This window comes from Maylandia zebra, linkage group LG3, assembly GCF_041146795.1.
Source record: "Maylandia zebra isolate NMK-2024a linkage group LG3, Mzebra_GT3a, whole genome shotgun sequence".
NCBI lineage: Eukaryota > Metazoa > Chordata > Actinopteri > Cichliformes > Cichlidae > Maylandia > Maylandia zebra.
Genome location: NC_135169.1, coordinates 29,831,536 through 29,850,827, shown reverse-complemented (window position 1 = coordinate 29,850,827; position 19,292 = coordinate 29,831,536). Strand labels below are relative to the sequence as shown.

Below are 19,292 nucleotides of genomic sequence, written 5' to 3'. Positions count from 1 at the left end.
CTGTTGAGCCTCTGACTGCTGGAAGCTTTCGCTCCAGGTGTGAGTTTGTTTAGTCTTTCCAGTTCACATTATGGGGGACATTTACAAGTATCCCGTTTTCTTCGAGTGTTCCAAACTGAGCGCAGAGCAAAGGAAGAGGATAGAAAACTATTTCCATATTCGTCGCAAATCGGGCGGCGGTGAGTGCGGCTCGGTGACGCACGTGAACGACAAAGTTTACAGCGTCGCGTTTAAGGAGCGAGAGGGTAAGTCAAGTGAACTGATTTGAATAAGAGTCTTTTTTGATCTCTTAATGTGAAAACTATTTTGATGGCATGAAAATGAAAGTATGGAAAGCGAAAGTAAGCATGAAAACAGTTTATATTAATCGATTATTGTCCATCATTTTTTGTATGTTTTAATGAATGTGAACAGTTTGAATACGACAGAGTATTTTTACTGTGTATTTATTTTTTAAAGTACATTTTTTTAAAGTATCTGTCACTGCGTCACTGTGGCCATTTAGAAAAACAAGAGAGCATAGTTTCACTTTCACTCTTTTTGTTTAGGGCGAGTGTCACAAACCAGTAAGACGTAATCGTCGCTTGTTATATTGAAAGAAAAAACATCCAAAACTCTGCGTAAAGATATTAGAATAATTACAACTAAAACTCCAAGAAAGAACATTAGCCTACTGAAAAACAACCAAACAAACGAGCTGGCATTCTAATTAAAAGTAAAGCAGATGTGGTACGGGCCCTACAACAACCACGTGACAAGCTTCAGAATCAGAATCAGAATACTTTATTGATCCCTGGGGGAAATTATTTTTTGTTACAGTGCTCCATTATAAACCAACATTAAGACAAGACAGACAATACACTAACTAAGAATAGTACAATATATACATTTATATATACATACATACATACATAAGTCACTTATAAATAAATAGTTGGAAAAGAAACATGTGTAGTTGTAGCAGCAAACAGTGTGTTAAGTGGATGCGTTGTACAGGGAGATGGCCACAGGCAGGAAAGATTTCCTGTGTCGTTCAGTGGTGCTTTTCGGTAATCTCAGTCTCTCACTGAACGTGCTCCTGTGACTGACCAGCGTGTCATGGAGTGGGTGGGAGGTGTTATCCAACATTGTCTTTATCTTGGACAGCATCCGCCTCTCCGACACCACCTTGAGGGAGTCCAGCTCCATCCCCACAACATTGCTGCCCTTACAGATTAGTTTATTAAGTCTGTTGGCATCTGCGACCCTCAGCCTGCTCCCCCAGCATGCAACAGCATAGAGGATCGCACTGGCCACAACAGACTCATAGAAAATCCTCAGCATTTTCTGGCATATGTTGAAGGACCTCAGTCGCCTCAAAAAATAGAGACGACTCTGGCCCTTCCTGTAAAGTGCTGTGGTGTTTTTAGCCCAGTCCAGGGGAAAGTAAGGAAATGGCACACCACGTGATCTGGAGACTTATCCAACTGATGCTGATGCCGGGGGTCCAAAAACAGATCCTTGAAACCCTCATGACTGAGAAGCTGAAACTTCTTGTTTTTTAGCTCTACACTGCAGAATAACTAAATTTATTTTGAAGCATCATGTTTTCTCCATTGTGTATATGAAATATCATTCCTGTTATAAAGGTAGTGAAATAGAAGCATGCAGTGGCACCCTGCTCTTTACTGTACTCAAGTCAAGTGAAAATCCTTGAACCTGAAAGGTTTATGTGCAGTAACAAAAGCAAATGTCACCACCTGTCTGTGCTAATCACATTTATACACATAGATTCACCTGTAACGGAAAGAGTGAGTCTGTTAGCATGCCGCTGACTGGGTATCTCATGTTAACACACATTTCATATGCAATCAAAATGTAGCGGTAAAAAATAAATAAATAAAAGCTGGGCTTTAAAGACAATGTCTTCTTTTCTGTTTCAGCTCAACAAAGAGTCCTGCAAAGATCTCAGCATGAGTTCAACTTTCCAGATTGTACTCTGGTTCTGACTTTGAGAGACAGCCCAGGACCTCCCATCTCTTCTCCCACATCCTCCTCGTCTCCAGGCCAGCCAGTTAGCCCCAAACTGGATGTAAGCTCTTCACAGGTCAGCTTTGTAATGTGTTATTGCTCTGTAAAGGCAACACTATATAACTGAAAACAAAGGAAAAAAGAAAGTGATCAACTCTTTTTGTTGGTTAGACACTGAAAAAGTTTGTTTGTTGATTAAAAAAGACAACCCAGCTGTATAAAACTTGCCAAATGAGTAAAAACAAAATGATGCAGAGGTTAAGCATAGATAAGCAACATTAGCATGTTAATTATCTTGTTGCAAGTTCAGCACATGTTTTTGCATTTTTACCTAAAAAAGAAACTTGTATTGCAAGAATGGAACAAAGACACCCAGAAGCAAGTGTGAAAAGACGACTTATGACGACAGAGTCACAGAAACAAAGACCACATAAATATATATACACATATATATACACACAAAGGAGTGAGATTCCACAAGGGGTAAACAGCAGAGCTGCTGTCATAATAAACTGAGAACAAAGAAAAAAAACTCAATAAACTCTGAAAATAAAACATAAAAGAAACATAAAGTGACACTATTGTAATGGATTGGAATTACATATCACCCCAAGCAACCATTGTGAAAGAACAGAAGATGGTTTAGTGTATTTTTCCAGTCTTATAAACCTCAAATAATATTAATCTTTAAGACTTAAACAAATTAAAACTCTTAATGAAGGTAAAATGTGGAAATATATCTTTTCATTATTAACAACCATTATTTGGCATATCTTTCTGCAGAATCAGTCATCTCCTGCATCAAGCCTGACACTCAGTGGTGAAGAATACGAACCATCTATTGATAGCTATCTCCTCCGTTACTTAAGTGAATGTCCAAAGGCTGGAAAAGAACTGGAGACAGAGCTTTTCTCTGTGGGCTGCAGTGCTCAGCTTTTCCCAGATAAGGTTTTAGTCAGAAGAGATCAACCATGTGCTGCAGATGTTAACTGGAAAGCTGAGGTAGACAAGGTTTTTGATGGCTACCTGTCCCACTATGAGGTGGATCCTCGCAATGTCAAAGCTTTGCTCCAGTCCTTGAACTCTCCAAAGACAACAGATGAGGTGAAGGTGTACAGCGAGCTTGGGTTGACAGTGGTGGTTGGGAGACAGCCTAAGGTGAACGCCAAGTTATTGGAAGTCAAGGGCATAAGAGGTAAACTTGGATCAGCATCAGGTGAGAGTGAGAAGCAAAACAGTATTCGTCGACTGGGTGAGGCCAAACTCCGTCTCCTCTGGAGAGAGATTGAGCAAAGTTTGGGAGAACATTTTCCAGAGGTGAAAGCCACACAGGGTGACGAAGGTCAGCTGACTTTGGCAGGTACTGTGGAGGAGATTCTTAAGGCTGGACAGCTAGTATCCGATAAGGAGAAATTGGTGTTAGATCGCACAGTTTCTGACAAGAGCCCACATTTTTTCAGCTTCCTCAGAAAGGTATATGGAGGGCCAAGGGTGCTAGGTGATTTTTTAGGTGTCGGTGACAAGGTGGAAATAGAGTTAAGAGACACAGAGCTACTTTTCTTTGCACTGTCAGCTGGTAAACTTGATGATGCGGAAAAAAACCTGCAAGAAAAATTCAAGGATGTCAGGTTTGAAGTTCCGAACTGCTCCATTGTGCCACTGGAGCTTCGGGAAAAACTTAATTCCAAGACAAATAAGATGAATCAAGGGCAGTGTAGGGCTCAAGTTGTGTTTACCTCAGACAGCATTGTGTACTTAGTGGGCCACAGCAAAGAGGTTGAAGAGCTGAGCGACATTGTCACACAGTTTATTTTGGACCAGGCAAGTGTAGAAGGACATGTCGCTCTCCCTTTCCCAGAGTTGCTAGAACTCTTACCAGACCTGTTGCAGCTGTTTAAGTGTGACTCTTCAGAGGTTACCTTACGTCCTTTAACATCTTCCTCTAGACCAGTGGTGCTACTGGAAGGCCCATCTGGAAAAGTGACTGAGTTTAGGAATAAGCTGGGTCCACTTCTTCAGTCCCTTGTTAGGGACAGAGTCAGCATTAGCATGCCAGGGGCAGTAAGGTTTTTTGAAGGTCTCGCTGGACGAAATACTCTCGTAAGTGTTGGTCAATCCTACAAGTGTCTCATACAGCTTGAAGAACAGAATCATGTTAGTAGAAAAAATTCAGGAGTTACCAAATACAACCTTTGCGATGGGCTCCAGGTGTTGGTCTGTCAGGGTGACATCACCACACAATGGGCTGATGCTCTGGTGAATGCTGCTAATGAAGATCTGGAACATGGTGGTGGTGTGGCTGCAGCACTGAGTAAAGCAGGTGGCCCTCAGGTGCAGATAGAGTGCAGAGCCATGGTGAAGCAAATTGGAAAAATCCCTACAGGTGATGTGGCAATGACCACCGGTGGAAACCTGAAATGCAAGAAACTGCTGCATGCAGTTGGGCCTGTTAATGGAAAATGTGGTGGCAAAGAGAGAATGCTACTGGAAAAGACTGTCAGCTCTGCTCTGAATTTAGCAGAAATGAAGAAGTTTACATCCATAGCCATGCCCTGTATCAGCTCGGGTTTGTTCTGTGTTCCTCTTACTGTGTGCGCTGAGGCTATTGCAACTGCTGTTAAAGAGTTTGGCAGTCAGGGAGGTCGAAGTCTGAGCAAAATCATCCTAATAGATAAGAAAGAAGAGGTGGTGAGGGCCATGCGGGATGCGTGTGACAGAATTCTTCGAGGGACAAGTACCGAACTCCAGCCAAATGCATCTGGTCCAAATACAGCGGGACAAGCCACTGCTGGCTCTACTGGGTGCTGCGTCCAAGTGGAGATCGTTCAGGGAACACTAGAGAACCAACAGGTAAAATACTAGTGAGCACAATTGAATATTTCTATATAAAGGTTGAATATACAGTTCTGCAGTAGTACTAGGGGTTTATTTACACCTACATATATCAGCTAATATTAGCCATTTGCTAAAATGCTGGTCTCAGTATTAATAAAGACTAAAAATATGACATGAAAATTTGAAAAGTAAACAAGAGATGAGAGAAACAGGGTTGCACCACATTACAAGTATTAATGTTGCCAAGTTGAGCCACAGAAGGCGCTCTGTAATGTCCCTGTTGCCTAAATGTTTGTGGAGCATCACAAATATAACCAGCTGATCCACGTAGAGTTGTGAGGCAGAATAAAGCAAGATTATTAGTAACTGCATTTTCATATTATTTTATTAAGGGCTCACAAATAACTACACATTAACCAATGTCATGGAAATTTGTATTTGTTTCGTGTATGAAAGGAAGAAGTTATTGGCTGATTTATTAGATTTTTAAATTAATTGACATGATGATCAAGATCTTTAAAACTGAATAAAATTTGCTTTTGATTTTTAAGGTTGATGTCCTCGTATCTCCTATGGTCGCCCATGATCCCGTTTCTTCTCGTGTTGGAAGTGGGCTGTCAAAAGTGATTGGGCCTCAGATGATTGCAAAGTTTCATCAGGAAGCAGGAGGTGTGACACTGCCTGGTGAAATAGTGTTGGTGGAGAACTTACCTCCTCTGCAATGCAAAGCAGTGGTCTTCCTCAACCTAATTTCCTGGGACAACAATCAAAATGGAACAGCAGTCCAGGTGAACTAAGAGGGAATTCTGTGTGCTGTTATAGGTTTTTGTGACTCAGATTTACAACCCTAATGATAAATTAATCTTCCAGGTGCTGAGACAGGGAATCAGAAAAATTCTGGCATCCTGTCAGATCAGAGGTTTTAGTTCAGTTGCCTTTCCTGTGCTCGGGACGGGTGCTGTCCTACAATTTCCTCACAGCGTGGCATCCAGGGTTCTTCTGGAGGAGGTTGGTGAATTTGAAAAGAACAGAATCAACAGTCCACCTTTCCTGGTGCGTGTTGTGATTCATCCCAGTGACAAAGATTCAAGCAAGGTAAAGGCCATTTAATTACAGTCCTTTGCTTAAAAAATAAAAATAAAAATGTTTAGCTACTAAATGTGTTGGTCAGTGGACAACCTTTCACTACCAAGAAGAAATACAACTGACTACTAAAAGAGCATCACTTTGTTTTTATCTGCAGGCCTTCCAGTCTGTGCAGGGAAATCTGCATCTCAGAGGATTCACAAATGATATTAACCCAGATCAAGGTTGGGAGGTTTTCATTTTGAATTTTAAAACAATTAAAAACATGCGTAAATTTCTTCTTTAGAAATTAAATGAATTTATCCTTAAGACCACATTAATTATCTGATTCCAAAGAGGCAGGAAAACACCACATAAGTGTAACACACTTATGTATAAATAGATATTTTTATTATTTTTTAGTTTTTTACAATATTTTATCTGGAGGCAGAAAGTTGTTTATTGCTTTATAACAATTTGTGAAAATTGTGACTATTTACTGTATCATATTTAACCATGACTCTTTCTTATTTAGAGTCCTTTTACCGCCATGTCTCTCTGTCTGATCATGAGGTCACAGCCATGTTGGGTGCGGTCAAGGTTCAGATGCTCCGTGGAGACATCTTAAATGGGGGCACCGATGTCATTATCAATACGACTGACTTCTCTCACTCTTCTGGTATAATCTAAATGTTGTATTTATTACTGAGCAAAAAATGTGAAAACAGGACCACAAGAGTTTTGTTTATATTTTGCTTAAACTGAAAATGACTCTAGGTTTATACCTAACTGTGTCTGCAGGTGTCTCCAAAGCCATTGTGACAGCAGCAGGGCCATCAGTCCAAGCAGAGTTAGCTCAAAGTAAGTCTTAGGAATAACACTAAACACTAAACATCTTTATAGATTTGTGTTTTTGATTGATTAATCTTTCTTTTTTCTTTCTTTCTTTCTTTGGGAAGGAATTCCATCAGAGTGGATGGTCACCACAGGGCCTGGAATGCTGGGATGCAAGGAAATCATCCACGTTGGCTTTAAATGCGATCCTCAGTTGATTCGCAAGTACTGCAAAAAGATACTGGTGCACTGTGAGAACAAAGGCTACAACTCTGTGTCCTTCCCAGCCATCAATACGGGTTAGTACTCCATACCTGTGTGTATGCTGATATATGTATATGAGTCTGCAAGTGGAAGTGTTTATTTCTGCATCTTATTAGCAGCAAATTAGTGCACACTGAAAAAATGTAGAGCATATAATCAATTATTGTAACATTGTACAATGCACATTACTTTCTCAATAACTGTCTTATATCCTATCAGGAGTGGGGGGTATGTCCTATGATAAAGCTTGTAAAGCCATGCTGGATGGGATAGCTGCAGCTATTGCAAAGATGAAACCAAGTTCTCTCTCACTCATTCGCATTGTCATCATGGAACAACCAGTCTTCCAGGCTTTCAGGTTTGAAATAAAACATCTTCACAACATGAGAGTACATTATACCATAAGCATTGTTTTCCCAATCATATTTCATCGTTTAAATCACCCGCTTTGTGTTTGCAGAAAAGAGCTGGAGAATCGCTTTGGACAAATAACTCCTTGCCACATCAGTCTGAGAGGTTTGTTGTAATTTAAAATTTTGGAAAGTTTCCTTCTGCACCCCCCTTGAACATTAATGAAGATTTCTTTGTTAAACCAGGACTCTAATGAAAAATTAAAAACTATTCAATGAGCATTAGAAATCTTTGACAATTGCCAGTTACAAAAATTAACTGACAATTACAGCTGTCAGCAGTTTTCATGAATCTAGTACATCTCAGAAACTTTCTAAAGAAATTCATGTAATAAGTATTCAAGTTTAAATGCAATTTTTCTTTCAGATGTGAGAATAACTCAAGTAACATTCCTTTGATTCATAGCGAGCTAATGTCATAGGTTATATATAAAAGTTGGACTTAGTTACTTTGACAGTACTGACTGGGTTCCAGACTCAGCCTCAATGTTAGTGTTTTGGCACTGTCCATGTTGGGTTTAAGAGCCAAGAATGACCATATTTAGCTCAGAGGTTAAGTAATAAGTATGCTTATGAAGTAATTAATGTTAAGTACCAGGATAAGAAATACTAGAATTTCACCCACTGATATCTTGAAATAGCTCTACAGCTACCACACAGCAATTCTCACGTTTTGTCAACAAATTCGCCAAAAGAAGCCACCATGACAGGAATGAAGGCCCAGTTCAGAGATTTAAGCTGGTGGTGATGAAACCTTGTAGACAGGACTGTAGACAAAGTTTCCACAATCCATAGATGTTTCTGGTATTAAACAGCAATATTGTAGCCTGCTAGCTTGCACACATTAGCAAAAGAAAGCATTAGCATTAGTAACCTGTGCTTTAGGAATATTGAAAATTTAAAGCAACTTCACAGCAGTCTATCTACCTTATTTGATCCTGAACTGCAGTCACAAAATGAGTAATAGTGACCCTAGAGCAGAAGCTGATACTCACTGGGTATTTTCCACTGCCCATTTATTTGCTGCTTTTTTTTCATTTTCTAGAAAAAGCCAAACAAAAGCTCAAGAAGTGGCAAAAGAAACAATCAAATTTCTTCTCTTCAATGGGACCACAAGAAAAAACCTTTGCCTCCTCTAAACCTCAGCAAGCTATGATACGTGTAATAAGCTGTGATCCATACATCACCAAGACCATCCAAAGTGAGCTGGAGAGGATCCTGCAGAAGCACCTGATAAAGAGGGAAGTAGACGTGCAGGAATTTTCAGCGCTTGAGCCCATGGAGCTCGAGGCTGTGCAGGCAAAAATCAGAGTCTTTGGAATAAGCCTGGAGCACAAGAAACATCAACAGAACGCTGGAAATACGGTCAGACCAGAAGCAAGAGCTCAGACGGGGTCAGGAAAAGACGTCTATGTGCTGGAAGGCCTAAAAGAGGACGTTTTGAGTGTCACTGAACTCATAGGCAGAGCAACCCAAGAAGCACTTTTTAAAGACTTTCAAGATAAAGAAGAAGCAATAACAGCTCTAAATGTGCAGTGGTCTTTGAAGGGCATAAATGGAGCCTGGCAGGAGGTGAGTCTGCGTGACAACTACATGTTGGAGTATGCTCATACGCGGGACAAAATCTTTCTTGACATAGATGCACCAGATGGCTCAAGAGTGACTGTAAACCTGAAGACACAAGAAGCCACAAATGGGGTGACAGGAATGACATACAAGCTAAAAAGGATTGAGTCTGGAGGTTTGTCACATTTTCTAGGTTCTCTTTTTTTGTTTTGTTTTGTTTTGTTTTAACCATAGTCACCTGTGTTAAGACCATTCCCTTTTGTGATGTAGAAACTTTGCCTCACTACTTATTTCAGGAAAGTATCTTGCCTTAACCATATGGTTCATTTGTTTGGTTTTTACTTTAGCATTGGAGATGCCAGTTAAATGGGATCCTATGCAGGAAGAATTGTTCATGAAGGTAGAACTGCAGCCTACCTCACAGGAATACCGGGAAATAGCCCAGGGTTTCCTGAAAACAGCCAAATTCAACATTTGCAAAGTGAGTATTCTTACAAGAAATCATGCTTGCTAAGATATTTAAACATAAAACGCACCGTACATAAGGCAGTTGACTAATTTGTTTTCTGACCTCAGATTGAGCGTGTGCAAAACCTCTACCTGTGGAACGCCTACAGTGTGTGTAAGCAGCGTATATTTGCCAAGAATGGACAAGCAGAGCTAGGTGAGAAGACTCTCTACCATGGCACGACAGCAGAGTCATGCCAATGCATTGAACGGGACCGATTTGACAGGGGTCACGCAGGAAAACATGGTAAGGCATCTTTTATAATATGTCATTTAAATCCCTCAGCAAGAAAGGACATGCTCCTAAAATGTATCCTAATTTTTGTTGGGTTTTTTGTGTGATTTCATTACAGCTGCAAAGTATGGAAAAGGAGTTTACTTTGCTGTCAATGCAGCATATTCAGCTAACGGATTTTCCCCAGCAGACAAATCAGGCTTAAAGAGGATGTATGTTGTTCGTGTCCTGACTGGCCGTTACACGGTCGGTAAGAGCAGCATGATTTCACCTCCTCCTCGAGGCTCAGATCCCACTGACTGCTACGACAGTCTGGTGGACAACCAGCAGCAGCCCAGCATGTTTGTGATCTTCCATGATGACCAGGCCTACCCAGAATACCTCATTACCTTCAAGTGAGAAGGACTGAGGGAAGTCATGCATCAACACTGTGGGGTCAAAGAAATGTACTATAGTGTAAATGTTTCTACTCTGAGTCAATGTTAGATCTCGTTATTTAGATTTTGTATTAAGCAATGTATCCCGGTAATACAGATGTAGTAGTTATTTAAAGTGAATAAGATTTCATCTCAGCTAACTGCGTATTTGAGAGATTTTTAAGAACGGTTGTGAGTCATAACTTTGCCTCATTTGCTCCCAGCAGCCATTAAGTTTCTACAGTACGTAGTTCTTGTGATGTGAAAAATAACTCCCTCTTCTTTTGTTCTTTTTTTTATTACAAATGTTCTTCAATAGAACCGTTTATTTTAAATAAAATACTAAGTTTTAATTCGCATAGATACCATAGCATAGACAATTATTATTTTTTTCAATTCCCACAATAATTACATAATTACTTAGAAATAGGTAAGGATTAAGAACATAAAAAAATACTGTATTTATAAGACTGGGGGGGGGGGGGGGTTCATGGTTATTAAAACATCTTTATTAGATGGAGTACATCTTTGTCAACCACACAAAAAAAACAAATACAACATTTTCAGAAGAGAAAATAAAGTGTACAAAAAATGACACGTCACATTTTTGTCTGATGCCACTTCACATTGGAAAAAGCAAAAATCCAGTGAATGTGCAGTACTTATTTTCATTATCACTGATCTGTTGGTTATCCCAAAGACGAACATTGACCTTGTCTCCAACTTGTAGCATTAAGACTGCACTGTTTGAGGCACTGATGGGATGAGCCTGACTGTGACCATACCATGATACAATCTGGTTTCCATTATGGTACAGACTGCCACCACTGGTTCCAGTGTTTCTTCCCCACCGGAAAGAAGAAAAGGTGAAATAATAGACTCCTTGAACTGGTGCTGTAAAATACCCTGCATCGAAAAACAACCAGAAAGTAACAGCAATTAATCCAATAATGCTCCTGCTGAATAGAACAGACTGAACAGAAATACTTTTTAGAGATTATAAAATTCTCAGCAGCAGAACAGGGGGAAGGCACATGCACACACACACACACACACACACACACACACACACACACACACACACACACACACACACACACACACACACACACACACAGCCACACTGGTTTCTAACCTGTTACTGGACTGTAGTGTCCTCCGACGTTGTACAGAACATGTCTGTACACCAGAGGGTAAAGAAAATTTGCTGGCCCAATAGTGGCTTCTGTGGGTAAAGCAGCAGAAAATGCAACCTGACGTTGTCCTAAAAACACCAGAAAATATATTTTAGCTTGTTTCCTCCAAATGAATAAATAAATAAAAGTAACAATAACAAGAATAATCAGTTTGCAAATTATTTAATATTTTTATTATTATACTATAATGTTGCCACCATTCTTAAATGTTATAGAGCTAGAATTGTTTAAACACACAGTGACACCTTTTCATTTTGTTGTTAGTACAACAGCAGTGAAGCTCACAAGAACTGAAACTTTACTAGAATAATAATAACATCTGTTTTTCACCAGATCTGGTTTGAGCCTTGGTTCGATTAATTCTGAGCTTTAGTATTTAGCCAGTATTTAATCAGCAGAAAACAGTCACCTTTCACCTCAACTAAGTATGAATTCAATAATATCAGAGAGAGATGAGACAAAAAGAGAAGAAAAAGTTTAATGCGTTAGGGCATATAAACATGTGGGGAATTAAACAAGGGGAGTGGAAAAGAATTGGAGATCCTCCAGCAGCCTGAGCACTAAGCTTTATAAAAAAGGAAAGTATTAAACCTAATCTAGAAGAGAGAAGTAGACAGTGTACTGTACCTGACACCTGAAACACAAATCAGAAGCTGGTTGAATAAGAGACAGGCCTGAGAGCTGAACGCGCTGCCTCCCATTCTACTCACAAACTCAGAACCAGAAGTTAGTCTGCAGCCTGAGACTAAGTACTCTGTTCGGACAATATTGTGCCGTGAGTTCCTTGTGACAGGATTTCAAATTTGATTCTGGGTTTTACAGACATCAAATGAAGAGAAGCTAAAATAGAAGAAATCTGTCTGTAGGCACCAAACATGTGAACCTCCCTAATGCTTAATGTTTCGCCTGCAATAAATAAAATTTAGTATTATAACTAAAATGCTTTTGTAACAACAATCATTAAAAATGAGTGATAAAAGACTATTTTGTAAAATAGACTTCATGAAAAGTTACATGGCACAATGACTGCAAAGTTCATTACTTTTATTCATTCATTCAGTTAATTTTTACCAAATATTACCTTCATACATTGTCCTGAGCTCAGTCAGTGTGCTGTTAAGTGCAGCCACCTTCTTCTCACTGGCTTCCAGCTTTCTGTTTGTTTCTTCAAGAGCCCTCACAGTGGCTTTCTGTCGTTCTTCTAGAGCCCCCAGTTCCTTCAGCACCATATGGATGTTGGGTTCACATAGATGGTCAGTTGTTTTGCTTACTGTCCGAGGGGCTGTTGTTTCAGACCCTGGGTCAGCTGACACATCGTTATTGTTCTCTGCCTTAGTATCTTCATATGAGAGCTCAGTGATCAGGTTCTGATTGATTTCATTCTGATCACCCGTTTCCTCACATTCAGATAAACCAGCAAGTAAACAAATAAGAATAATTACTGTTAATCTCTCCATTTTCCAGGTTAGATGGTATTTCTCCGATTTGTGTGTTTCACTGATGACCACGGTGTAAAGAACCTATTTATAAAAGGGTCTGGGTTAATTATTAGAAATAAAGTGATGAAAAACATCATATAATCTTATGATGATGGAATAAACTTTAACCTTTTTCCTTATTGCCAGTTTGTTATTCAGGACTTTTATGAGTTAAATAAAGCATTGGAAATGGAATATACATTTATCACACTCACCAGATTACAAACAGAAAACGTGACTTTATCTTTGACCTGCTTTTTATCTGCACGTGGAATGGGAATAGGGTTGTAGGAGAAACAAGGGGTTGGGTAAAAGTAATTTAAGAGATATAGAAACTATGATAACAGCATGACCACGTTTTAGCTCCTCTTTGTTTTTGCTTATCCCCATGTAAAATATTAACTATTGAAAATGTTTTTTTTCTTGTGTATGTGTTGTTTGATACTGCAAATCAATTTCCCATTGGGGACAATAAAGTTACTATTGATTATTGACCACTGATATTGGTGTGTCTTAGATATAAAAAACTATGTACCGCATAGATTGGTGACATTTGTTCATGAAAGTACATTTAGTTTTCAGCCATAGACTGGTTGGATGTTTATACCACTTGACATCTGTGTCTGTCCAGGGTTAAGATTAGAGTTGAGTTTTGTTTTGTACAATCATCACAGCCCAAAGCTTACACCCAAAGCCTAACTCTAACTCTAGATATGGCACTTTTAAGATGCCAGATCTTTTATATAATTCTTTATGATACCTTTTTGCAAGGGTATTTATTCATTTAATATACGAGTGGTAACCATCAACCAACCTTAAAACCACCAGATTCACATTGTATCTATTTTAATGTTTTGAATTACAAAACATTGCAAATTTAAGCAGTTTTACTTAAGACTCAAAATTTTAATACATAGCATTTAGAGAATTATGCTGCACCAGCAATGCTGTGGAAATCTAAGACTAGTATCTCTTACTACTGTCTACTAAAGAGATTATGATAACAAATCGAATAAGTCAATAGTGCGCATCTGTTTTAATGTTACTTATTATTAGTACCCTATGCAGCCCCCTGTCAATTACGTGATGTTAATTCAGGTCTGTGCAGTATTGTACAATTTTCCCACTGCAATTAGATCTCCCAGAGATTATGCCATCAAATCCTTCCTCCTCATTGTGTATCAATCCCTATTTCTAAGAAAAAAAGTTCCATTACTGCAAGTAACTGGAGAACTGTAAAATATTTTCTCTTTAATAATCACTAATAGAACCTAACTATATTTAAGGCCAATTGCTGTCATTCAGTTTAATACCTGTTTAATGTGAAATGTTTGTAGCAGAAAAAAACTCTATTCTCCTTATTCTGAATCAGTACAAACCATGTGAAGCCTCACTTGAAATTAAACCTATGTGACCCAGTAGCTATAAATAGCTGCTTGTTTATGCAGAAAGTGAACTTGAGACCAAGACAGAGAACGACAGGGGGGATTTAAATAGGAAGTAGCAAAAATCATTAGAACAGTATTTTTTTTTTTGCTGGATGGCATAAGTAACTGAAAAGACAAAAGTAGCTATTGCTCAAAAAGAAAATAACCAATGACATGGAGTTTACAAGGCGTTACTTGCCAATGGAGTGGGAAGAACGGTGGAGGAGAGAGAAGGAGAGAAGGAAAAGAGTTGTTGAAGAAGGTGGTGAAGGTATAGAACAGGACAACCGGGAGCTACGAAGAATTGTTGCTTACAATGATTCGAGAATGGGCTTGACAAGTAGGAGTGACAAAAAAGAGACTCGAGATGGAATGAACGGTACTAGTCAGGAGGGAATTGCGGAGCACATAAGCGCTGAAAGCTTGGGAGCTGAAGAGAATAAAGTCCAGGCATGCCACAACAAAACCTACCCTAAAGAGGTGTTTGTAGCTCTGAAAGAATTCTTGGATTCATCTCTTCTTACAGACCTGACATTGACAACTGAAAATCAGAAAAGCTTCCAAGTGCACTCCCTTATCTTGGCTGCTGTCAGTGGCTTCTTTCTGGAAAGACTACAGGATAAAAGTGAGGAGAAATCTGACAATAGTGAGGACAAAGATGGAGTCCAGAGGTGGTCAATGCAATTGAGTTCAGAGGTTGACCATATTGGGCTTCAGGCTGTTGTTGAGTTTGCCTACACTGGGCTTGTGTCATCTTTGAACAATGATAATATGGCCCGGATCAAAGCTGCAGCTCAAGTTCTTGCAATTCCAAGACTTGTGGACATCTGCAAAAACAAGGAAAGAAAGGAGAACAGTGAATGTTTCAAGAAAGAAGCACAAACCATCTCTGCTCTAGAACAAATAAAAACTACTCTTCGGTCCATTGAACAGTTGTGGGCAGATAGAGTGGGGTGTGATGTCATTTTGGACGTGGATGGAACTTTTTTCCATGGTTAGTACAACTGCTTTTGATATCCTAATGAATGCATCATAGTGGTCAAAGTTTAAGCTTTTCTTTTGTCTCTCTTCAGTCCACAGAATTGTTTTGGCAGTAAGCAGTGATTACTTCCGTGGCATGTTCACAAGTGGAATGAGGGAATCCCATCAGAGTTGCGTTGCCCTTCCTTTCCTGTCTACATCTGAATTAGAGGCTCTTATTGGCTACTCATACAGTGGGATCCTTTTACTTAGCTGGGACTCTGTTTTTGAGATTACCTGCATGGCGCTTCAGCTTCAATTCCAATCTGCTCTATCAATTTGCCTCAACTTTATGAAAAAAGAGATCCAGGCAAGCTCCTGCCTGGATGTGGCATCTTTTGCTGAAGCATATGAAATATCAGACCTTCTTGAGGAGGCCAATGACTTTGTGTTGAGGAACTTTATGGAAGTATCAGGCACAACAAAGTTTCAGGACCTACAAGCAGAAAAGCTTTTAAGCTTCCTTCGCTGCGATGGCCTTTGTGTACCTTCAGAGTTGGCTGTATTTCGAGCCGTAATCTCATGGATTGAGGCTGATCCCGAAGAAAGATTGGCCCATGCAGGCTTACTCATGACTGGAGTTCGCTTCCCCCTCATGACCTTTCGAGAGTTCAGAGAGGTTAGAGCCATTAATCTACGCATGGAGTGCTTTGGCAACAAAGAGGTGGAACTTTATGGTTCAGCACTTAAAGAATTTGGTTTCAGCCTTCCAAAGTCCCAGGATCACTGGCGGATCAGGCGACCAAAAGATACTCTAGTTCTGGTTGGAGGAGACCAACTGAATCCAGATGTTGGTCAGCGCATACCGAGCAGGGAAGTGTGGTTTGCAAACTCCCTACGCAGTGGCACAGGGTTGGTGAAAGACGTTGAATGGAGGAGATTGACTGAGATTCCAGATAAACCAAAGTTTAGGCATGGAGTTGCCGTAATGGATGGGAAGCTGTATGTGATTGGAGGGTGCTTCTTTTATGCAAAGGATGACATTATGAAAACTGCCTACAGGTAAATAAAAACTGTTAGTCAGTGAATATACATCTTCTTACATTCACAAAAACAGATTGTTACATATATCACTTTTTTTTTTTTTTTATCGCACTCATGCTAGTTATGACCCAGTGAATGATTGCTGGAAGAGGCTGGCAGACATGCAGGAGTTCAGAAGTAACCTCTCAGTCGTGGTACGTGAATCACATCTTTATGCCATTGGTGGAGATAAAGACATCAACACCAACGTAGACAGTGTTGAGATGTACAACCCAGACACTGACTCCTGGAGGTAAAATTAGTTATTTAAAATGAAACAGAATCTTGAATAATGGATGATGGATATTTTAGCTGGGCTTGAATAATATATCTGTTTTTGAATTGTGGACATACCAATCAGCCAACAAAGTTAAAAGACTGAGGCAATATGAAAAGAGTCAAGTTTTATAATAGTTATAATGGATAGAAGTTTTTCATGCTTTACCCTTAAATTCAAATGCAGTACCATGGTTTCCACAGCAGATGTCAGTCTTGCCCTTGAATTATAGTATGCACCAAAAAATGGGTTTTTCACACTACTGTAATCCCAGAAATGTCTCATGTTTTAAAGAAATTCGTATTTTGCTGTTCTGGTTTCACCAGGTGGAAAGTTACACAGGTATGGTGGTGCATCTTAAACAGAAATGCAAGTTAAAGAAAGCAAAACAACATAAATATTGTCTATTACATCATTACAGCATTCAGTTATAGCATTTGTGAGTTAAAGAATGAAATCTAAACATTCAGACTTTAATGAGGATTCATCCAAGTTGCTGCCTTCACCTCGTCCAAAGTCATGCTGTCATCACAGAAATGTAAACTGGAAGGTTCATGTGTTTATATTTCACATGATTTCTGATAAAATTGTTTTGTTAAAGTTACATATATGTCAAGTAATGCCATTTTGTGGTATATTGGATTCAAGGCAGATAAAAAAAAAAAAAAATTTTCCTTACAACTGTCCATCTGGACATGACTGCCTGGCTTCTCTTGTTTCACAGCTTTGTCCAACCGCTGGACCTGGCTCTGAGTGGGCATGCTGCTGCTATCATTAATGGAGAGATTTTCATATCTGGAGGTTTCAACTGCAAATATGAGTGCCTTGTTTCCACATGTCTGTACCACCCAGAGAGGGGAACCATCTACCTGGCAGACATGACCTATGATAGAGCCCAGCATTGCATGGAAGCCCTACAGAGTCATCTATATGTTGCCGGTGGAGTCTGTAACCTAAGGAAGTTTTACACTGATCAACTAGTTTGTGAGGTATATGATACTGTGGCTGATTGCTGGACTACTTTTGCGTCACTGCCCATGCCCCATGTTGGTGCAGCCTCCATTGTTATGGAGGAGAAGATCTATGTACTGGGAGGGTATTGCCAGGATGACTACAGTGAGTCTGCACTGGTCCACCGCTTTGATCCCATCATGCAGAGATGGGAGACCATGGGCAAACTGCCTGGAGCTGTTACAGACATCCGAGCTTGTCTGATGCACCTGCCCCAGCACCTCAGACAGTAACTGTTTTATTAAAATGATACACTCCTCAATTAGGCAGTCTGTTTAAACACTGAAATTACTGCAATAATAGAAGTAAAATATTCAAATGTGGATATCTAAGGCCTCAGTCACTCAGGCCTACAGACCAGTCAGCAAACCTTTTGATAACCATAAGTTGCTTGGAAAAAATATGTATTCTCCAACCAGTTGGTGAGTGGTTGCTGGAGGTTGCTGGCAGTTGCAAAGAGGATGCTGCACTAAGGCTGTTCCTTATGACTATTTTGGTTAAAACCTGTTTAACCCAGTCAACCATGGTTTGGATGGAAGATGTTGAGTTGTTTGCATGTATTGTTTAACTTGCAGAGCAGTAGTAAGACTTGAAGTGCAATGAAAACCAGAAGCAGAGACCATTTGTTTAAGTGAAAATTACGCCTTATTGGTTAAATCAACACATTTCAAAAGGCACAAATTTTACTTTGAAGGCAAGTGTTCCCTAATTGAGGTATGTGTTGGAGCTTTCATGGTTTCACTATCATACAAAGAGCAGTTGGAGAGTGTTTGCAGATAAGTCAGCATCTTTGATATAAAACTATAAGAAATACAGATAATCTGCTACTGATCAAAGTAATTGCAAGAAAGTTTTTAGTACAGCACCATATATCTCCTTGTGACCAATTTTCTTTTGCAGCTGCCAGTAGCCTCAAGAAACAATTTCAACAGGCAATCTTTTTCCCTAGCAGCTTGCCATTATTAGGGGTTCACTGACTAGTGTTTTTCAATCAGTTTTAAAGTGACTGCCATCAACCTTCATGAATAATTGCAACCAGTGGTACCAGAAGGTTGCCAGTATCTAGTATCAGCATCTAGGCCTGTGTGTGTGAATAAGAATAATATATATGTAAGTGGTAAGAAAATAGATGGAGTTTATCATTTTGAAATGAATGACTACTTTGACCACAGGCTAATCGTAATAGCTAATTCTTAATAACTGTTAACTCTCACTTGGTGCAGCATTCGTGTTTCAGGTTTTCCACATCAGGTTGTCATGTTCTAGGTTCTTTATGTTTAGCTCACCTAGTTTAGGTTATAGCTTAATTGTGCCTTTGCCTTTTGTTTTTGTACTGTTTTACCAGCCTTCAATAAACAGCTCGCCCTTTGTTAAAATCAAGTTTAATTATCACGTGTCCTCACTTTGGTCCACCTCCTCACTCCACACAGTCTGCTTCTGCAGATAGTGACAGTGCCCAAACTTGACTGATAGTGTAAATATGATAGTTTATCTCTCTCTCTGATGGGGGGCTGTCAAGTTAGAATAAGCAAAAATTAAGTGATACAGAGTTGATGAAAGCATTACAACCTAAACTTTTAGATCTGAAGAATTTTCATTGGCACCACATGACAGTGACATTTTGAATGATAAATGATCTGGTTTCGTATATATCGAGATACCGTGTGGAGAGATAGTCTCGATATGCTAGAGAACCCAGGTTACACCATAACCGTACG

General features: G+C 39.5%; 2 protein-coding genes across 3 annotated transcripts; both read left to right on the top strand.

Annotated features, from left to right (window-relative positions):
- LOC101474616 (protein mono-ADP-ribosyltransferase PARP14) lies at positions 1–10,737 on the top strand. Of its 2 annotated transcripts, none has more exons than XM_014410663.4 (15): positions 1–245; positions 1,923–2,071; positions 2,794–4,860; positions 5,397–5,633; positions 5,716–5,940; positions 6,089–6,155; positions 6,446–6,589; positions 6,712–6,771; positions 6,870–7,043; positions 7,228–7,366; positions 7,469–7,524; positions 8,464–9,159; positions 9,332–9,465; positions 9,561–9,738; positions 9,845–10,737. In XM_014410663.4, exons 1-15 carry the CDS (start codon positions 71–73, stop codon positions 10,123–10,125), a joined length of 4,782 nt encoding a protein of 1,593 aa, XP_014266149.3. In that variant the 5' UTR covers positions 1–70; the 3' UTR covers positions 10,126–10,737. The 2 variants fall into 2 exon arrangements, with proteins under 2 accessions (XP_014266149.3, XP_014266148.3); XM_014410662.4 differs by having other exon boundaries at positions 1,923–2,086.
- Positions 10,738–14,285: 3,548 nt separating this feature from the next.
- Positions 14,286–19,200, top strand: si:ch211-63p21.8 (kelch-like protein 33). Its single transcript, XM_004563491.5, has 4 exons — positions 14,286–15,237; positions 15,317–16,265; positions 16,369–16,539; positions 17,288–19,200. The coding sequence occupies exons 1-4, from the start codon at positions 14,418–14,420 to the stop codon at positions 17,805–17,807; spliced, it is 2,460 nt and encodes an 819-aa protein (XP_004563548.1). The 5' UTR covers positions 14,286–14,417; the 3' UTR covers positions 17,808–19,200.
- The last annotated feature ends 92 nt before the right edge of the window (positions 19,201–19,292 follow it).